Genomic DNA, 21,896 nt, shown 5'->3' on the forward strand with positions numbered 1-21,896 from the left:
TTATCCTATGAATTATATCATGCTGAATCAATCCTTGTCCCATTTACGTTAACACATGTGAGCTTGTTGTGGCATACATTTTAGATTTGGACATGTACACATGGCATGCCTTTCTAAACTCCAGTGTCTAACGTGAACTTTTCTTTCTTTTAACAATATTTTCTCTAATTATAATGTAATGGGCTTCTTACGAGGTGCATTCTCAATGTATTCCCATATCTCTGTATACAAATGCATCTCTGCAAGCCTGCATCATACTGTAATGATGTTGATCTACATCTAAAATCTTCAGAGATGGACAGTATACAGATACTATCTGCAACTTTTACTTTATTCAATGTTGAAATAATTCCTTTATTTTAGTTATTAACTGCACAGTCAAAAGATCTTGAGGAAATAATATATGCCTGTCAATCATCTAAGCCGGATGTCTTAAATCTTATTTTGAGGTGAATTGCACATTCTGTCGATGATTGCACACGTTTAAAACAATATGTTCGTACTTATTTTAATTTTATTGGTGGGCAAATGTTTTAGTTCATGGCCTCTTTCTCTGTGGCCACATAGTGGTTTTGTTCAACTTTGTAATCTCTATGTTTTGTGTTGTTATTGTAGTAGTCTTTGCTGTTAGTTGTAACTTGATTTTGTTTGTTTTGTTAGATTTTGTTACTGTCTTGCTGTTTGTACTTTGTTAGGACCCCCTTGAAAACGAGATATTTCATCTCAAGGGGTAAATACATGTCAGTTAAAATATTTAAACATGTTTGGGTTTTGCCAAATTACTATACATTTAATAAATCGCTACAATTGACCATGTTATTTATCAATGTACAAGTTGTTTTAGTAATAACTGTGGTTTAAGTGTTTTATTCTTATCTGATTATTGTTGCTGAGTGAAATGAGCCTGGTTTTAGTTTCTCAGTTTTGAACATTCTTTGCTTTTGTCTGCTTAACAATATTATAGTATTATAGAATGATATAGTATGCAATACCTTTTTGTTTTTGTAACCAAAAACATTATGTTAAACATCAGGTAAATCCATAGTAAGTGCTGACCTTTTCCTCTACGACTCCTACCAAGACAACCGTGTAATTCACTTATTATAATTAAATATTGTTTTGCCTATAGGTCACTTCACCTCTGCGGATGACCTCAATCTGCTCATAGCTAAAAACACACGGTTGGAGATCTATGTGGTCACAGCAGAGGGGCTGCGGCCCGTCAAGGAGGTGGGCATGTATGGGAAGATTGCTGTCATGGAGCTCTTCCGGCCAAAGGTGAGTGTTGTGTGGTTTGTAGTAATGTGTACAAGTTTATGAAAAGTAAATAGGTGGTGGGCTCTTGGAATAACTCAAGAACTACATGTATTTGTTTTGTTTCACCATGGCCAAGTTTCTTGGCTAATTATTTAACAAACCTTGTTATTTGAGAAGGAATGCATATATTCTTAAATGTATCTCTGGTTTACCTTTAACATGTTGTGAAATCAAACGCTTTTATTTATTGCAAGGAATTTCCTATCAAATATATAGTTATGTTGTACCTCAAAGATGTCTGTTATGTGGAAACCTTAAAGGTCCCATGTCATGCTTTTCCGGTTATTACCCGTCCCCTTGCGTGTTATGAAGGTTTTTCTGCATGTAAACGGTCTGCAAAGTCACAAACCCTCAAAATACACCCTGTAGGGCAGGGGTGTCAAACTCAAGGCCCGGGGGCTAAATCCGGCCCGCCACTTCATTTTATGTGGCCCACAAGAGCTTGCAAAGAATATAATAAGTTTATTTTAATGTTACGTGCCGCTTTACAGGAGAATGTTGCCCATAAACTACATGTCCCACAATGCATCTCATTGTGTGACATGCGCAATGAAGAGACTTGCAATAATTTTCCCTAGACTTCTGCTTTCAGACGTAGTTAATTATGAAGTTATTACCCTATCCGATAATAATCCAATGCAGAGGAAATATTGTAAAATAATACATTATTTTATATTTATTATGTATTTTTATATAATCTTAAAGTTACCACCGGCCCTTTGAGTGCAACCATAATTCTAATGTGGCCCGCGATGAAATTGAGTTCGACACCCCTGCTGTAGGGAGTAAAACTCTAACACATAAAATACCTGTCTATGCTGCCCCAGAACGCCTCGTTGGAGATTTCTCTTTTTCCATTGTTTTCTTCCTGGGTACAGTGACGTGCCCATACCCAAATGGACCAATCCGTGGAGCCGTTACGTTACGTCCGCGGAGCCGTTACGTTAAGTCTGTGGATTGGTCCAAATGGACTTCCTCACACACACACACTCAATCTTTTCTCAGCTGCAGCTCGTCGAGGCTGTGAGTCAGTGTGTGAGCACACACACAAACTCCCAGCCAGGCTGCGGGTGTGTGTGTTCGGGCTGTGTCTCGCTGTCTCGCAGACGGCCACTGGGCTCATAGGGAGGGGGGGGCAGGAGCTCAAACAAGCCATTTAGGACAGAGAGTGAATACACATGCTATACAGAGATGCTGTATGAGAAACCAATGTGATTTTGGAAAATTGAACAATGTAAATCTATTTTAGTAGACCTCAACAATGGAGTTATGATCAGTAGAAATGGCCATGACATGGGAACTTTACTTAAACACGTTTGAAAAACAAAAACAGACATCCCAAATATTAGTGTTATTATAAATGTTGACTTTTAATACCATTATCCGAGTTGGACAGTTGCTATGGACTGAAGAGTGGATTCACAGTCTAGTCAAGTCTGTCCAAAGTAATTTGGCTGGTGGAATTAAATTGGAAGCAGGCCTCTCGTGTTTTTTTGATGACTTGGATATTTTTTTCCCATTTGTTCAGGGAGAGAGCAAAGACCTGCTGTTCATTCTCACATCCAAGTACAACGCCTGCATCCTGGAATACAAACAGAACGGGGAGAGCATTGACATCATCACTCGCGCCCATGGAAATGTCCAGGTGAGACAGAAACACAAACATTGTTCTTGAAATTCACAGTATTGTAAAGTCTCCTCAATAAACTTGACTTTCAGGAGATTCATTAATTTCATTAGCTTTGTTGATATGAATAACTGTATGGGTTTGAACCTTCTCCCATTAACCTTGATTCAATGCACCAGAGTTCATCATTGATACTATCTACAGTAGACCGTCATAAATCAAACTTCAGTTAGAATCTCTGAATTCAGCCACATGTTAATAGAAAATCATGTAATATAAATTGGCATGTTATTATTGCCTTATAGAGTTTTTATAAAGTTATACATTTCTAAAATGTATAAAATCTTTGAATTATTAGGTCTCATTTTAAATATAAAAGCTGATAATGGTGTATGTGCTTTTCAAACAGCTGCTTAGGAACACACAAAATCTGATTTGTATTTGTTTTTGTCAGAAGTCTAGTCTTAAACCTTTTCAAACCAAATGCTCCGTTTCAGGATCGTATCGGTCGTCCGTCAGAAACCGGTATTATTGGAATTGTAGACCCAGAGTGCCGTATGATTGGCCTGCGGCTGTATGACGGGTTGTTCAAGGTGATCCCATTGGACCGGGACAACCGTGAGCTCAAGGCCTTCAACATCAGACTGGAGGAGCTGCAGGTCATCGATGTTCACTTCCTGTACGGCTGCCAGGCCCCCACCGTCTGCTTCATCTACCAGGTACTGGGAAAGGAGTGAAAGTTGGAGTGGGTGTTAGACAGAATAACAAGGGTTCTTTGAAAAATCCTTAATTTGAACCTTTATGCTTTCAAGGTTAGGCATGTGTTTTGAAACAGTCATTGAACAAAGCTTGATTCATGGTGTTTCATCTACCCAATTACTCATGTAAACCATTTGTTTTTAATAAACCAACATTTGTCATATTTGGTTGTTGTATCCAGAAACGGTACACAGTAGGGTCAGCTAAATGTTAAATAATCATGATCAAAACATACAATCAAAGTTAATATATAAAATAATTAAAAAGTGACAATTAACATTGACTGCTGTGTTTTAATGTAAATCTTTTAACCATATACTATATTATAGAGGCTTTGAGATTTTGGAAACGTTTGGTTTATTTACCTTAAAAATCGTTTGTGAGGCCTGTACGACGAAGCCGGATTTTCGCTTAGCGAGCTAACTCCAGGGAAAACTCTGGATTTCCGGTCCTACGACGCTGGTTCACTTCTTAGCGGGCTAGATCTCCATGGTAACTTATGCTGAGCGGCTAACCTGGTCCGGAGCATGTTAGGTTGTAGGCTAAGAGATCAACTCATTGAAAGCACCGCCTGCTGACCAATCAGAGCTCAGTGTGCAGAGTTTAAAGCTATCAAGTCATATTACAGGAGAAAGGAAATATCAACTGACTGTGTGAACGTGAAAAGGAATAGAATATCACCTCCCATCTTCATAGCAATCTAACTAATATAACATTAGCGTTAAGAAAGCTTACTTAAATATCTGCCACAACATAAGTAACCGGATCAAAGTTACATTAGGTACAGTCCGGCACTGTGAGTGCAGACGTCGATGTGTCCCATTGGAGGCGTGTGGCGCAGTGGATAGAGCGTTGGTGTTCGGATCAAGGGGGTCACAGGTTCAAACCCCACTGCAGTCAGCAAGTCGTTGTGTCCCTGGGTAAGACACTTCACCCCAAATTGCTCCTGTGGGGATTGCCCACAGTATTGAGTATGTAAGTCGCTTTGGATAAAAGCGTCTAGCAAGTGACATGTAATGTAATGTAATGTAATTATCATGATTCATATCACATCATAATGTATCATATGTTTCCTTATCTGAGTCAGCTGAGCCGTATCTGGCCGTGCAACACTCACAGTGTCACATACTGAATGCAGAAGTATTATTTTAAGCAACACATTAAGTTGACGAAACACTCGAGACAAATGTAATTAAAGTCAGATCGTGTCTTAGATGGCAGTGATATCATAACCTGTTAATGTACGCATTCAAACACTTGTTCTTTTACCAGCTGTATTCACCTTGCCGGTGCAACTATGTGGCTTTTATCCTGGATAAAGTGTCTAAGTCATGGATGTTTAAAGTTTAACTTCTTCATATGTCTAATATTAAAGTTCACTTTTCATTCAGGAAGTATGACGCTGCGCTGTCAGTACGCTTGTCCATGTTTGTGATTGGTCGAATGCTCCAAATACCACCCCTTTTATGTGAACGCGCACCTAACTAGATAGGACACGGCTGGCTTGAGTTAAGGAGTTGATAACCAGCGTCTTAGGACAGCTTAGCCAGAGCGCGTATGTTTTGGATTAGGTAAACCGGGTAACTCAAGCATATCCAGGTTATGTTGAACCGGCTTCGTCGTACAGGCCTCTGGAATACAGATCAGTTTGTTGGTAAATTCATATTGGTGGGACATTTGCTTTTATTATGTAAAGTATTCTCTGAAGCCTAAAGTGATTGAAACTAAATGTTATTGTATTATTGTTGCAGCAGTTAAGAAGCAGTTTAACATAAAATAAAACGTTATTGACTGTTCACGTGAACATTTGTCTTGCATTACCTGCCTCAAACTAAAATAAAGAAACATAAAAACGGCATAAAAACATCTGTCAGATCACCCTCCGGCAATCAAAAATACATGAAACAATACAGCAACATCTGATCAAACTCACCTGTTTGATGGTGAAGTGTAGAGGTGCCTCTGCGGAATGTTGCTGTTGTGTTAACAATCTGTGCAAGCCATTTCTTTAAAAAGGTATTTCAAATCCAACTCTGTTTTAAATCTGTGATAACTAGCTTGCAGTATTTTCCATCCCCTGTTTTTACTGGGCAATATGGCAAAAGTTGGTTGTGTGCCACCTGTTTTTAGGTTTGTGTATAGTGCACTTGCACACACCGTACACACAGCACCACCCTTAGAAAAACAACTCCATAGCTCTATTAGAAGTCTAAATCTCTACAGGGAAACTTACATTTGATCTATACTTCAAACATGATGTCAAGACCTTTTTGTGTATCGTAGGACCCCCAGGGGCGCCATGTGAAGACCTACGAGGTTTCTCTGAGGGAGAAGGAGTTCAACAAGGGCCCCTGGAAACAGGAGAATGTGGAGGCAGAGGCGTCCATGGTCATCCCAGGTAATCAGAGCATTTACTCTGCTGGACATCAATGAGTTAGTTAGTTAATCAAGCGAGAACAAAAGTGCTGCAAATTATGTTATTCATCCTCAACCCGGATTTGATTTAGAATACATTTTCTATATGAATTGTAAAGATAAAAGTCTTCATAAAGGAAACAATCAGTCTTACCCATAGGTCAAACTAAAAAAGCAGTTTTAAGGGCTACTTGAGATGTTCAGAGTTATTTTTCTTTGTATTTAGCTCAGGCTACACTTCGTGTTGTTGGGAAAAGTCAGACAGAAGTATTAACAAAACAAAGAACGTACATTTGGTGCCTTGGGAATACGGATGTAATTAGTATTCTTGATACCTCTGGCAATTCAAATCGGGTATTGTTATACCGATGTTCGTTAAGTTGCTCTGTTCCTATCTGATAAACAAATAAATGAGTAAATAAAAACATGATAATACATCCTCCTCCGGAGCCCTCAGCATTGTAGATGAGTTGAATGGATGGAGTTAATATATTGATGATGAAAATATAATTTGTTGCGCCCTTACTTAAGCGTATCTTTGTTTCAAACTAACTCTGTCATATGTCTTTGTCTGAGCAAAATGAAACTGACTCTCTTTCCTTTGTGCTTGTCTTTTAGTGCCAGAGCCATTTGGTGGAGCTATAATCATAGGACAAGAGTCCATCACCTACCACAATGGAGACAAATACTTGGCCATTGCCCCACCTACTATCAAGGTAAAGGCATCAGAATACGGGTTAATAGATAATCCAAGGTTTTTATCATCCGTGTTTTTAAATAATTGTTTTTCCCAGCTCTTTAGTTTTAGATTATTTATCATTCCGCTGGCATTGTGTAGAATTGATGGATATAGTGTTTAATAACACGCCATAATGTTATTTCCACACTGATTAATGTTTGAGATATGCCAAGCAAATGACAGATCTTAATCCCCAAGTCATAAAGCATCTACAGGCGTGTAGGATTCTGTGGGAACAAATGCAAAAACAGTGATGTATGTCCATGTTACCTTTTTTAGTCATTAGGATTGGACTGTCATCCTTTTTCATATAGAGTCAAGTCCAGTTAATAATAGTGTGAGAGAGGCTCCAGCTAAATGTTGTCAAATGAAACTGAGGCTTTGTTGGAAATTGAGTCCCAGTTGCATAACTCTTTATAATGAACAGAAATTAAAATGGTGGTAGTAAAATAAGTCCTCTTCATCTGTTTATGCGAACATTTAAATCATATTTTGCTACGTTTAGGAGCCTCCGAGGTGTACGTGTTGGAGTTTATTTGTTATGAATCTTGTGATTGATGTTGGAAGGGGGTTTGTTAAATGCAAGTTTTTTAAGTGCTGTGATGATGACTTCAGCTCCCCATGCACCGCTGCTTTTAATGTTATCCAATCAAGATTAAGTTGCAGCCTGTACGGCTTACATTTAACAAAGCTCAGGGCCTTAAGGAGCCGCTTCACTGCATCCGCCGTCTATAATTAGAGAATGTGCTCCTCACCGTCCTCGCTGCTTTGTGGTGAAAAGAGCATTTCAAGTTTCTCAAATGTAGTAGGGTTTAATTATGAAGTTGAAAGTTGAAAATGAACCTATTGGTCTGATGTAGGGTTGATTAGATGTTTTACTTTTTCTAAATAACTTGGTCACTTTAGAAGGTAATATAAAACTTTTCTATACATTTCAAACATTTGATAATTAGAAAAGTTTCCTATTATAGATAACAGAAAGATTAAGAGATTTTTAGTTGTTTTTTCCCAATTAGGGCTGCTTCATTAAACTGAGGTAGTCTGTAATCATCTGATATAGTTTGTAGGGAAACTTGGACACACTTTATTGCAAGAAATTTACTTTCTGTAACTTAAACAGGGTGTCATATGTTTGGGTTTTGAAAATGTCCCAAACAGCTGTTTCTACCCCTTTATTTTCACTTTTGAGTTTCATCCTCTGTATTCCCCGTCCAGCAACTATATGTCGCAGATGGGGGAAGTTTTAAAAGTGAGCGTTTTTTAGTCTTTTAATTGCTTGGACGTACAGGGCTGTGACAGATTGGAATTCTGCTCCTTATGATTGTACTTTGAATATAACTGTGTTTTAAAGTATCTGTAATAGCCTCTCATAAAACAGTGCTTTTTATCACAGTACAGGAAACAGCCACTTTCAACTAACTTTAATTATTTCAATAAAACAAGGGACTTTTCTTATTACCACAAGATTAACAGACATGAACATAAATTAAAAGAAAATATCAGTTGACTAACTTAGTAGAAAGTAAGCTGCCATAACATTTTCCATTGCTTGATATGGAGTGTTTTTCCGCTGCACCACAAAGCTGTCCTTTCCACGCCCCTAGCAACACAAATTTAAATGCATCACACGCTTAGCCTAAAATGCTTCCAAGCTGACAGTTGTCTCATTGTTGTCTCACGGCTCATCTTTGTGTCCTGCTGATTAGTTTTGTCTTTAAAAGCCCCGACCAACTTGCACGCTAACACCGCTCATGAATGCTTTGCAAGCTGTCGTGTGTTTGTCGCAGCTCTGTTTCCACAGTAGCATTGCTCCACTGTTGCTCAGCAGACATTTGAGGACAGAGGGGCATCTATTGTTGCAGTGTGACAAAAATTCAAAATGAAGTTACTTTTTTTCCCACACAGCTACTGTACATTAGTATTCATCTGAAAAACGCACTTCTTTCAGCTGTGCCAAGCACACAAAAGCATCTCTTCTGATGTATAACAACATGTTTGGCAGCTAATTAATACATTGTCACTCATGAGCACAGAAGTGGAACACAATTGTGAAACACCAGATTCTGCTAGCATGTGCTCAATGTGTCTCATATGTTATCGGTCTGTGTTTCGGACAGCAGACTGGTTTCAGTTGTTGAGTCCAACAAGCTAATTACCTGCCATTCAGCCGACAGAAGGAGGCTAGATTGATTTGTGAAAATAAAAGTGGATCCACGGTTAACAGAAGATGTAAACAAAACCACAGGCAGGAAAATACGTTTTTTTTAATGTGCGATCAAGTGAGAAATTGACTTGGCTTGTACTGGAGACAACAGCAATAAAAAAAGCGTCTTAGTCACCCTGCGTGATTTTAATGCCAATTCCTAACATAACTACTGTGTTAAAGAGCCGATAGTGGAGACGGAAGACTTTGGCTCCAGTTTAAGGCACATAATATATTGTTTTTGTTGTTATTTACATGTCATATATAATGGTGATCTATTGCTGTTTGATCACCACGTTAATACGGCTCCATGGCCCTTTCTCATTTATCTAAATCCCCTCCTCGACTCCTATCCTCGTGTCTTAGTCCCGCCCACAGGAGATGCGAGCGGAGGAGTCGAGGAGAGGAACCGAGGAGAGAGGAGGGGAAGCAGAAATGAGAAATCCTCTCCTCTGAGCGGTCATTTTAAAGAGACGTCCATTGTACTGTACAACGCGCACTTACAGCTCCTAAAGCATATCATATATATCAGGATACAGCCGTTGTGTATTTTATTATGTGAAGCACTAAATGGTTTTAGAAAAATATCGACTCTTTGTAGATATCTACTAAACTAAAGCAAATAAAGAGAGTAGGCCTGTTATACTGAGTGATATATATTATACACACTGCTCTGCTTTCTGCACGGACCTCACAGCTGTTCTCACTGTAAACATGGCGTCCCGATGAGAGCAGTTTCTAAAATAATATCCAGGGGATGCATGCAGAGCTGTCATTGGCTGAGATAAGTCCGGCCGTGCATCACGACTCTTTTAAACATCACTGTTTCCGGAAATACATCCGCGGAGGAACCATCAGTCTACCCTCGGTTATAGCTCCTCCAGAGAGCCTCCTCGATGCTCGGTCATCGAAGTGCATTTAGAGAAATGAGATGTCCTTCAACATGGCGCGCTGAAATCTATTTCTGGGCCACTACCGCAAAACCGAGGAGTCGAGGAGGGGAAATGAGTGCAATGAGAAAGGGCCCATGTGTATGCAAAAAGAAAATCAGTTTTTTCATCACAGTGAAAATGTTGTTTTTGAGAGGCCAACAAATAGGAATGCCAACAGAATATTTGAAAAATAAATAATAAAAACATGTTGTACATTTTACATTTATAATTTTTCAAAAGCTTTTTTTACTTTTAGGTTAATTCTTTTTGAGTTATTTGCCATCTGTAGGTCACATGATTCATTTAACAATCTAATTCCACAACTAACAAAACACCAATAGTATTACTAAAGCCATATCTTTATTTTCAACTGTGCAGAAATACTGGGTCCAAACAGAATGAGTGGACTAGATTTGCAAGAAAAAATCTGTGCAGCAATCAAAAGTTTGTTAACCCTATGAACAAAGCTTGAAAGCCTCAAACTATTCTGGACAGCCCTATCCGACAATATTCCTGGGGAGTTTTGTTCCAGTAGAAAGGAGAAGAAGACGTTTTATGTGTCACTCTGTCTCAGTGGCTTTCCAGTTTTACCTGGGTGAGCATACAGTATATTGTATAACACAGTGCTCTGTGGGAATATATTGATACGACAAAAGGAATCTGATATCATATAATTACCAAGCTCCTATTATGAGCCCTTATCACACATATCCCTATTGGCATATATGTCTCCTGATAAGTCAAACGATATTCAAGTAAATACATATTAATATATGTTACCTATACAGTAGGTGATATAGAAACAGTGAAGCTATTGCATAATTTGACCTCCAGGGAGCACTGATGAGTTATTTTTGAACCATGTAATGTCAAATGTTCTGCTCAATCACACAGTTTAAGGATTCTTCAGAATTCAAGATCACATTCAGGGTTGACTCAATATTCGTTCATTTCAGATACTTCACCTTGACAGTCTGCCGATAACCATCCCATACGGTGTTTTCCCCTCTCTTTAACAACTTACCCTTTAATAACACATTAGAGGAGATGCACTTAGTTTAACCTTGCCATCTAGAAGACATCAAACTCAACACATTCTTCTCGTCCAAAGACAGAAACACATAGCCCCAAACACAACTTTTATTTTAACTTGATTTGATTGGTCGGCACCATTTTAACTTTCTAATAAAATGTAAACTGTGACTCTGTTCAAATGTTTAAACCCCGTTATTTAAAATAACAAAGGTATTATGATTCCATGGATATAAGTCATTCAAAGTACTCGATACCTCAGTGACAGTTTATGACAGATAGTTTAGATTTGCTGATCGCACTGGATTCTCCTTTGTTTGTTTTTTTATATCAAATCCACAGATTTTTGGGCTCGGGTTGCCATATTCCTAATCTAACGTTTTTTTTTAAATGTAAGGTTCTTCTGGAAGAAAATTAAAGTCCTCAAAATTCCTCTATAATTTTTCAAATGTAAAAAAACGACAGCTCCAGCATGTCATTTGTATGCATTACAAATGTAGTTTCTCAAACAAGAAGCAAAAATAAACTTGTAAGCATCTCCGTTTGTCTCCTGGGGTCCTGACGGGACGACAGGCAGACTTGTTTCATCTGAGCTTTTCTTGTCAAACAAAATACGAGCAGTCTCTAGATCTGTGAATCAGATGTAAACTGTACTGTTGGGAAACTCCAGAGTTTGTATTTATAAATGAGCCAGAACAAAAACATTGTGCTGTCAGGTCTCTCTGGCTTGTTCTTGGACATGCTCATAATAGATAATGCATGAGGTGAGGATTTAGACTTCCTCTCGCTGCTCCTCCACTGTTTGTGTCATTTTAACGATGTGTTTGTGTCCCCCTCTCGTCTGCAGCAAAGCACCATCGTCTGTCACAACCGGGTTGACCCCAATGGCTCCCGCTACCTGCTGGGGGACATGGAGGGGCGGCTGTTTATGCTGCTGCTGGAGAAGGAGGAGCTGATGGACGGCACAGTGGCGCTCAAAGACCTGCATGTGGAGCTGCTCGGAGAGGTCTTCTATTTATCTTATTCTTTATGTCTCCTTCTCTTCAATGCCTTCACCCACCTGCCTTACCTCTGGCTTTCCTCCCATCTGTTTCTCTCTACCTGTCCTGCCCTTTCTGCTGCTTGTTGATTTCCCTCCTGCTAATGCCTTTTCCTTTCAGTACCCTCTTTGTTGCGTTCGACTCCCTAATGGTTTATGGCTCTGACAGAAGCTAATGGATCTACACTTGTAGAGAAGATGGGAAAAAATGATCCCACCTCTTTTGTTGCTACCTTTCTAGGTTGTCACTTATCTCTTTTAAGTTGATTTAAACGATGTCTATTTCAATACTGCACTCCAAGCTAAATCACACCTTAAAAGCACACAGCTCTTGGCTTGTGCCACCTTCTTCTAATAACTTGCAGAAGAGTTTAGGAAGGTAAATGTGCACTGAGTGATGCTGGAGCGAGAATCAAGCAGAGTAGGAGCGCTGAACTAGAGTGGGATTGCTTTTCAAATCATTCTGAACTTTATCCTAAGGACCAGTGTGCTCACTCCACAGGCAGCAGCAGCAGCTCTGCATTGAAATGTCAGACAGACAAACCTCTTTATGTGTATCATAAAACCTCAGAGTGTAACACTATATTCACACTGATTATGGTGAATTTAAAAACATTTATTCAACAGGTCTGTCTGCTATTAAATAACTTATTATTAGAATATGCTTCGAGGTTCATTTTCTTATCTTCCATTTGGCTAAAAACTAAATTGTTCAGTTATACAATTATCAGCCGTCATTGTTTAGACTTAATGTATGGTTCAGTAGAGCTACAGGTTCCACACTCTTTCATAAAATTGTCACTTTCAGATGAATGCTCGAGTTAGGAAACAAATAATCATTATTTTCATTATCAAGAAATCTACCAATTATTTTAGTAGTTTAGAATGTGAAAGGTCAAAAAGAATGATGTTCTATTCTAACAGTAATTATGAGTCTAAAGAGACGACTCATAATTACTGTTTTGTTTGACCAACCAGTGTTTCCCCTAGGTTTACTGCTTTGGGGGGGTGCTGCCTGAGCGGGGGGGCATTAGGATATATATTTTTTAAATTCTCTGGAGCAGAGAGAGGAGCTGTGGAGATTATTGTTATTGATTAATGCATCAGTGTTTCTTAGGGTCTTAAGGGTTCTTAAGCGTTTAGTTTATTTAATAAAAGAGCACATGTTCAATGTGAAAAGTGACAGTAGATATAGATTAGTTGCAATTTAGATTAGTTGCACCAAATTGCAACTAATCTATATCAGAGTATATATATATATATAATATATATATATATTTTTAAACACCTTGAATTTCAGGGGGGGCTCCGTTGGCGGGGCTCAGCCAACTATAAAAACAAAACCAAAATAATGACGTGAGGGTAACAAGCAAAAACGTACATTTGCAAAGCTTAGGTTCTTACATGAATTGCTTAAATTCTAAAATAATATCAAATAATAATCATACTATGTAATGAACTTTGACGAATTTTGAATTGCAAAATGGTGTCCTCGGAAGGCAACTTGTTTAATTGGGATAACTGTTTTACGTTTGATCAACTTTTCTCACACACAAACACAAAGCTTTGTTAATGCTGAGCTAATTTGCTTTGGAGTTCAAAGTGGAGACAATAAGGATGTATTAAAATTGTATTTGCATAAGTGTGCAATAGAACTGAAGCAATAAGAAAGTAAATTGACTGAAATGAATCTGCAAATATTTTAATATTGCCACTGTTAATTGATGATATCGTAATTTTTCAAGCGAAAATGCAGATATATTTGCTAGTTTCAGCATTTCCAATGAGGAGACTTGCTGCTTTTCTTTCCTCATATGATAGTAAACTAAATATCTTTGGGGTAAGGCTGTGGTTTGCCAAAACAAGCTATTTGAAGAGATCACTGTGGACTCACTAGAAATTGTGATTGTCATTCTTCATTACTGGCTGACTCTCTGACAGATGGACTTCGACATCCCCTGAGCCATGCTGCTAGCTTTGCCAAAAAAAAGGAATAATCATAGGCTTGCAGGCCTGGTGTGGATATAGCATCAGAGACTGAGAGGTTTTTGTTTCTCTCTCCAATGACAGTCATCCATTGCTGAGTGTTTGACCTACTTGGACAACGGTGTGGTCTTTGTGGGCTCCAGACTGGGCGATTCCCAGTTGGTGAAGGTAAGCTGCAAGAGACGCTTTCACACCTTCTACATCTCCATCTTTACTTTGTATCTGTAAAGCACTTTGGGTTGCATCTGGCATGAAAGGTGCTATATTAATAACGTTTATTATTACAATCCTAAAATACATGATGCCTTTTAATCTTTAAAATGTTCCATAAACCTGTTACTAAAATAATTTGTTGCAGGTAATAAAATAATTTTGAGAAATGGATCAAAGTAGTTGTTCCCTCTTTTAGTCTTTAATGGAAATCTATACTAAATGGTGTTTGTTTCCCCGCAGCTCAACGTGGACAGCAATGAGCAGGGCTCCTATGTGGGGGTGATGGAGACGTTCACCAATCTGGGGCCCATCGTGGACATGTGTGTGGTGGACCTGGAGAGACAGGGCCAAGGCCAGGTAAATAAGTCAAAAGCCCAATCCTTTTACACTTGTGAAAAAGTGAATTATTATTGCCACAAGCCAAGCAGGAAACACAGAACACATATTATATAACCGCTACATACGGCAAATCATTTGGGATAGAGCACCATGCTTCTTGGGGCGTTGTTGAAGACATGACATGGTGATTACAGAACAGCGTCTTAACTATCACCGGATGCACTTTATAGCTTATGGGGAGCCTCCATCTGTGTTTCTCTTTTTATCATCATGTTTGCCACAACCTTCAGGGAGTCTGCAGGCGGCTTCTGGAGACGTGTTAAGAGTGTTTTTGGCAGCAATTAAGCATGCAACATATTAATGCACAAGCCTGCATCAGCCTGAATAGCCGTGTGTATTCAGGCGATTCTTGCTGACGTCAAATACACAGCTTCCTGTGGCTTTTTATATGAAGTCTGGGTGTTCCTCTTTTATCTGGTCTATATTTTTGGTTGACAGTAGTCCCTGCACACCTGGCATTAGTGTGAGGCGGTATCCTATTTGCATCGAGATATGATTTAGCTGCACTGCACTACACCTGATTGTTAAAATACATCTCTCACACATTTAAATTGGCTTTCATGTTCCATTTCAAAAAAGGCAGATTGTTGTGCATTTTATTTTAAAATAATAATACTTCCACCCTAATATTGACAGTGAAGACTTGGTCTAGGTCGTTCCCTGTCTGCATGCATCACAACAATCCATCATCTTAAGCACTCCGTACTTAGGTTTGTTTACCTTCCGCAGTTTCCAGGGAGTTAGTATTCTGAATGCAAAGTGATACAACCCATATTGCAATGTCAAGTTAAGAAAGGCAGCAAAAAGACACAAATTCATGCATCCAGTAAAAGAAATCTTCCATGTTGTTGCTGCATCTAAAAATGAAATCCTTTTTATGTGAAGTGAAACTACATGAAGAAGTAATTTGTTGTTGGTGCATTCTTTGACATATTTTTTAAAATAACAGTTTGACCAATACATTTCTTAATTTGAGCATTTCTCCTCCTTTGTATGAAATCAGTGAGGAAGATGAAACGGTAACGAGAGGGAGAGGGATAGTACAGAAGGTTCTCTTGGCAGGGTTTAACAGCAGGCCTCAGGGTTCTTGATGTGTTTCCAAAGGCAGCAGTCCACTAGAGCAAAGAGCCACTCTGGGTCTAGACCAGCACACAATCAGCCACACACTATATTCATTCTCACACTCGGGCTCATTTCCGTCTGTTTGGGACTAGGACTGAACCCAATAATTGTTTTAATTTGCTATTTGCAGTAAATCCACAGAGCATTTGAGCTGGTTAAGACACTTTCCAACACAGTTAAGACAGGATTGATGCTAGGCTGCAGGGCAAACATATAAATGTACTTCTCTGAGAATAATGCATAAAAAAATGATTGAATTCACAGATGGGCAACTGCAAACCAGGTTTGGGTTTATGACGGATCAAATAAAATAATAACAAATACACATACATAATATTTAAGGGTCAGACAATCAGGATTTATTCCCCTGAGACTGTGATAGTGTGAGAGCATTTGAGAACACACTCGGGGAGTTAGGTTGGGTTGCCAGGTTCACTGTGGGTTTTTCCATCGGAGCTGTTGGGTGGCAGGTGGTAGGAACTGAGATTATATAAACTCAGGTATTAATCCTGTTACCGCACCATGACAGGATGAATAAATAACACTCTGATGTGCTCCAGTCTGACTCTACAGAATGATTTACCTTCAGGGGGAAAGATCTCAGCGCTGTTGTTTGATGTTTGAAGCGGCAATCTCGGAGAAGCTTTATCATAAACTGATATTGATTCAGAAAATCCTTCACAGCTGCCACTGTTTGTGCTGCACTGACTTCTGTCACTACTTCTACCATAACATGTACTTTGGATGACATTGAGACCTTTCGTTGTAATGCCACTACGAGGTCTACTATTGGTGCAAACAGCCATGGAACCTGGCTATAATAACTACTGCTGTTATAAATAATAATAACAAAGAAGTTAAGCAAGGAGTAGTGGCTGAAAGAAAATGAAACTGCAGCTTTCCTATTTCTTTCCACATTGAATAATGCAGCTCTATTGAATATCCAGGTTTATATTTGATATTGCAGAACGGTTCACAGCAAAAATGTAAACACTGAAATATATATATTTTTTAAAACATATATATTCTAATGATAATTTTGGTATATTAAAAGTTAATGTTGCTCCAGCATTAAATCTTTTAAAACCCTTTCATTTCATTAAACAAAGTAAGTTCATTTAAAAGAGAAGTTTGGTAGGTCAAAGGTTAACCAGGAAGTTGGGCTATAAACTGTGAGGGATGATTACGTAAGACCGATTGGAAAACTATTAACCCTTTACCTTTTTCTTTTCTTTTCCAAAGAAGTTTGATTAGCATCAGTTTTAATTAGCTGCTACATTGTTATTATAACTGAATTCAATTATGTTTGAACCTTCAAAATAAGACCACGGTTTGGTAAAATATAAGTAACATTTTAGGCAAAAAGAACAGTTAAGAAGTAGAAAATGGGAACAACTACGTATAAACTCTAATGCAAAGATGGATAAATCAAAGCCCTTGTATTTCAGTTCATGTCTTAATGTATTTTGTTGTGCTTTCAGCTGGTGACCTGCTCAGGTGCATTCAAGGAAGGGTCTCTCCGAATCATTCGCAACGGCATTGGGATTCATGAGCATGCCAGCATCGACCTGCCAGGAATCAAAGGTTTGTGTGTTTCTCATGTGTGTGTGTATACATGTGTGTGTCTCTCAGCCTTCTCCCTCTCAAGACTTGAATTGATCTGGAACGTATTCTTTAACTGAATTGACAGTTGGCGGCACTACAACCTGAACATCTGTTTTACTCCTTGGCCAAGACACCAGCTGTTGCTCCTCCAAGCTCCTCATGTGAGCAGATGGTGCAGGTGTCATAGGTCTTGGCTCTGCACTTTCAAAAGAACAGGACAATTGCCAAGGTTGGCTTTGGAAACATTTGTTTTCATTTAGCAAACCAATGAACACTGCAATGTCTGCAGTTGTAAAGTGTCAAGTTGAGTCCCATCAGGTCTAACAATGGCAGACGCCTCTTAATCCCACAAAATGAGGTTCTTATCCCGAGACACTTCTCTCATTCTTAAATGAGACACGCAGTTTAGGCAAGGTCTGTTCGCTCTTGTTAGGCTTCAGCTGTTTATTGACTATCTCTGCTCCTTAAAGCCTCAGCTCCTGCCTCATGCCCCTGGCCTCTTGATGGGAGACCATTATTCACTCAGCCAATCAATGGCTCTGAACGTGATCCGTAACCTGTACATCTTCCAGCATGTGACCATTTGACAGATGGAATAGTTCAAAGATCAGTGGGTTATTGTGTTTCTCTGCGGAATGTTGCAGAAAGTAACTTTTTCCTTTTAACACCCTCTCTCCAATTCCCTTCAAGGTTTGTGGCCGCTCCGCTCCGAGGCAGGCAAAGAGACAGATGACATGCTGGTGCTGTCTTTCGTGGGTCAGACGCGGTGAGTGTTTGCCGTGCAGCAATGCAAGATAAGCGGAGAGTCAATTCCGACTGTCTTTATCTTATCTTTAGAGTGTGTTTTCCCCCAGAGTGTTGATGCTGAGTGGCGAGGAAGTCGAGGAGACAGAACTTCCCGGCTTTGTGGACAACCAGCAGACATTTTACTGCGGCAACGTGGCGCACCAACAACTCATTCAAGTTAGTGCACACACACTGTTATACATAACGTATGTGTGCTGTGTGTGTGTTTAAAAACATGCTTTAGTTAGTCTAACATTGACTCTCATTGACTGATGTCAAATGTTCTAAATAAATTATAGAAAAATAACTTATTCAACTGTGGCCTTTCTCCATTTAGTAAGAGCTGTTGCTGAATCATACATGATTCAAAGGGGAGTTGTGAATATGATTGGTAGAGAGACTTCACGTTTTTTACACTTGGTTGAGATGAATATTGCACTTGATTTAAATTCAGGTTTTAGTCTGCCTTTTTTAAATGAGCATGTAACCTGCTGGGAGCTCTGCCAGCTATTAGACCGTCAACCATAAATCTTTAGGTTGTTATGACAACGATGCCTCTGCTTTAAGGCAAGACCATTTTTCTCTCCTGCTTCTCAGAGTTGGTATACTTACAGAAAATAAATGTTACGCTAATGTGACTGTGAATATGCAAGATCATTTTCAGTAATGTAAGGTAGGCAAGTTGAACTATATTGTCAAGTGGTTTCAGAATACAATGACATGCTTTTGCACAGTAGCACTCTGCCTTATACAAAGAGTTCACATATTCAGAAAGAATGAAAAACATTAGACCCAATATGCAGTAAGACCTTTCAGCAACAAGGTTTATATTGTTTTTGCATGTTCACATAACTGCTCAGCAACCTGATGGCTTGAAGAAAGAACGTGTTAATGAGGCGCGTGGCATGCGATTTGATGTTCCAGTAATGTATTTTTAGTAGGGCCGGGACTTTAACGCGTTAATTAAGATTAATTAATTACACAAAAATTAACGCGTTAAAAAAATTAACGCATTTTAATCGCACTTATTTTTGCACCGCGGAACGTTTCTCACTGGATGAGTTTCAGGCGTACCGATTATACTGGAGCACCAACTAACGTTCGTGACTTCAGACAACAACAAACCACAGTGAACAACAGTGGGAAATGTTGTTTTAAAAAACGGACGGATGGAAGCGTTGATAAGAGCACGGTTGTGTGCAAATTATGCAAAAAGGAATTTGCATATCACCGCAGCACATCAAGCCTCAAGTATCACCTCAATGCAAAACATATAGCAGCTAGCGTGGAAGCTAGCGTGGACGTTAGCCTCTTTTATCGCGTTCACACCAAAAAGAGCCGGTACTAAAATTAGTTCATGAGAACCTTTTTACCCCCACGAAAGTCCCTGCTAGAGAGCAGAGAGCTGCTAGAGAGCAGGGACTTTCGTACGGCTCTCTTGTGAGAAAATAGCTATATGTCTGATTGGCTGGGCGGATTGCAAACCACGCCCCGTAAAACTCCCAAAAAGTTTTGTGAAGCCGCCATTTTATTATCCTCGCATTAGCATTATTAGCATTAGCCCAGCGCAGAAACGCAGAGAGACTAACTTATGGCAACACAAAATAAAACATGGGAGCGGTGGAGATGAGGAGGTGTCGGCGTTCTGGCGATTTACTCGGAAGGCTGCTGGGACTCCCAGCAGCTTCTACTGAAGCCAGTCCCTAACTCCGGGGACTTCCGGCCGGGGACTTTGGGCGGCAGTATACGACGTGAAGTGGTTTGCGGCCTGCCAGTAAACCCAAAGCAGAAGAAGAAGAAGTGACGTCAGCGGCTTCATTTACCTAATCCACCCCCAGGTTCAAAGAGTTCTCATGAACTAAATTCTCATGAACCTTTGTGGGAAAAGTACTGCGGTGTGAATGCGCCTAATGGTATACTAAAATCCATGTGAAAAAAAATTGCTTCTCACTGTTCTTAGGTCAAATATGTATATGCGATTAAAAATGCGATTAATTTCGATTAATTAATTACAAAGCCTCTAATTAATTAGATTTTTTTAATCGAGTCCCGGCCCTAATTTTTAGACTTTCATTTAAGCCACCCGATGTGGAGTTCGAATTTTACTTTGGCTTTCAGTGGATTTGTGCACAAAATACATTGTGGTAGACAGTGTTGGGCATTGAATTGGCTCAATGGAACAAGCCTTTTAATTTACCCATTGAAACAAGCAATTTGATTGGCTTATTGCAGCAGTCAAAAAGTTCTCCTTGCAATAAATCATAATTTCTTTCCATTCATTGAAAAACAGGCAATAACAATCCTGGCAAAGAACCACATATAAACAATGAGACTTGCTTTGAAAAGTCGTCACATTTCCATTCCAGCACTTCACATCATCCTTCCTGTCACTTCCCAGAGGTATTGTGCAGAGTGACATTTTAAAAGGGGTAAAAACTGTGTGCCTGCAGATCACGTCAGGCTCAGTGCGCCTGGTGCTCCAGGAGAGCAAGGCATTAGTGAGCGAATGGAAGGAGCCACAGGGCAGGAACATCAGCGTGGCTGCCTGCAACCACACCCAGGTGGTGCTCGCCGTGGGAAGAGCCCTCTACTACCTGCAGATCCTGGCTGGAGAGCTCAAACAGATCAGGTAGGACACAGCTGATCATGGTCAAGCTATAAGCCAGGGGTGTCCAAACTTTTCACTGAGGGCCACATACAGAAAAATGTACTTAGGGATGGGCCACTCACTAGAGGTGAGGTATATGACCTCATAAGTTCAGTTATAACTTAGCAAAATCAATCAAATGTAGGTCAATTATGCTTAATACTTAAAAGTGCTTTAAGAAAAAAACAGCTGACCATTTATTTTGTTACAAAAAGTGTTCAGCTCATCCCTTAAAACAGAAGCCTCAGATTGCTTATAGTAAGGGGAACAGGAAGGGTATATTTCAAGCTTGTTATGCAACTAAGTTATTGGGCTTTTTTCTTATCAACTTAGATTTGTTAGAAAATGTTTCCAACTTTAATTGACTGAATGTATTTGAAAAGTGGACTTATTAACACATGAATACCTCTGTGTAATATATGTTTACATATTGAAGAAGTACAATATAAGACAAGCACAAGTTTCCTTTGTGGGACATATTCCATTATACTTTTTGAATTTGTTGAGGGCCGATTCCAAATGGCCCGCGGTCAGCGTTTGGCCCCCGCGCCTTAGTTTGGACACCCCTGCTATAAACAGACGTTCGCTGTATCTTAATTCAGGATGTCTGGAGATCTCCTGGGTTGACCTTCCAAAAGGAGATGAACATTATGTGTGCTTAAAAGGAATCGTTTAACATTTTGGGAGAGAAGCTTACTAACCTTGGGGAGAGTTGGATAAAAAGATTGATAAAAGCCATTCACCGTATATTGCCTACATATTTACCGTATAGACATGACAGTGGTATCAAGCTTCCTATCTAACTCCCGAGAGGGGGAGCAACTAAGCCTATTACTCAAAATGTCAAACCGTTTGTATAAACCCCACCCCGTCTATCCGTGGGTTTGATGGTGAGATGCCTAAAAACTGGGTCAACATTCAAATTCAGAAAAGCTTTAAGAGTAATCAAAAAATGTCTGACCTCATCCCTTCATAGCTTTGATCTTCATAAACATGCCCTTAGTTAGTCAAGTAACTTTGATTTTAGCTTACAAAGTTGACTGCAGAGACTACAATATTAAGAAATGAGTTTTAC

The 21,896-nt window shown here is 39.3% G+C and overlaps 1 protein-coding gene across 1 annotated transcript in view; it reads left to right on the forward strand.

The window, feature by feature from the left end:
* The window catches only part of ddb1 (damage-specific DNA binding protein 1), a 49,008-nt gene that overhangs the window by 730 nt on the left and 26,382 nt on the right, over positions 1–21,896 (forward strand). The window contains exons 2-13 of the mRNA XM_034221211.1: positions 1,130–1,278; positions 2,846–2,962; positions 3,442–3,663; positions 5,987–6,101; positions 6,737–6,834; positions 11,872–12,030; positions 14,134–14,217; positions 14,503–14,619; positions 17,265–17,367; positions 18,079–18,154; positions 18,243–18,351; positions 20,625–20,803. Of these exons, the coding sequence (XP_034077102.1) occupies positions 1,130–1,278; positions 2,846–2,962; positions 3,442–3,663; positions 5,987–6,101; positions 6,737–6,834; positions 11,872–12,030; positions 14,134–14,217; positions 14,503–14,619; positions 17,265–17,367; positions 18,079–18,154; positions 18,243–18,351; positions 20,625–20,803 (1,528 nt within the window). The remainder of the gene's footprint in view (positions 1–1,129; positions 1,279–2,845; positions 2,963–3,441; positions 3,664–5,986; positions 6,102–6,736; positions 6,835–11,871; positions 12,031–14,133; positions 14,218–14,502; positions 14,620–17,264; positions 17,368–18,078; positions 18,155–18,242; positions 18,352–20,624; positions 20,804–21,896) is intronic.

The sequence above is a fragment of the Gymnodraco acuticeps genome, unplaced genomic scaffold (assembly GCF_902827175.1).
Source record: "Gymnodraco acuticeps unplaced genomic scaffold, fGymAcu1.1, whole genome shotgun sequence".
NCBI lineage: Eukaryota > Metazoa > Chordata > Actinopteri > Perciformes > Bathydraconidae > Gymnodraco > Gymnodraco acuticeps.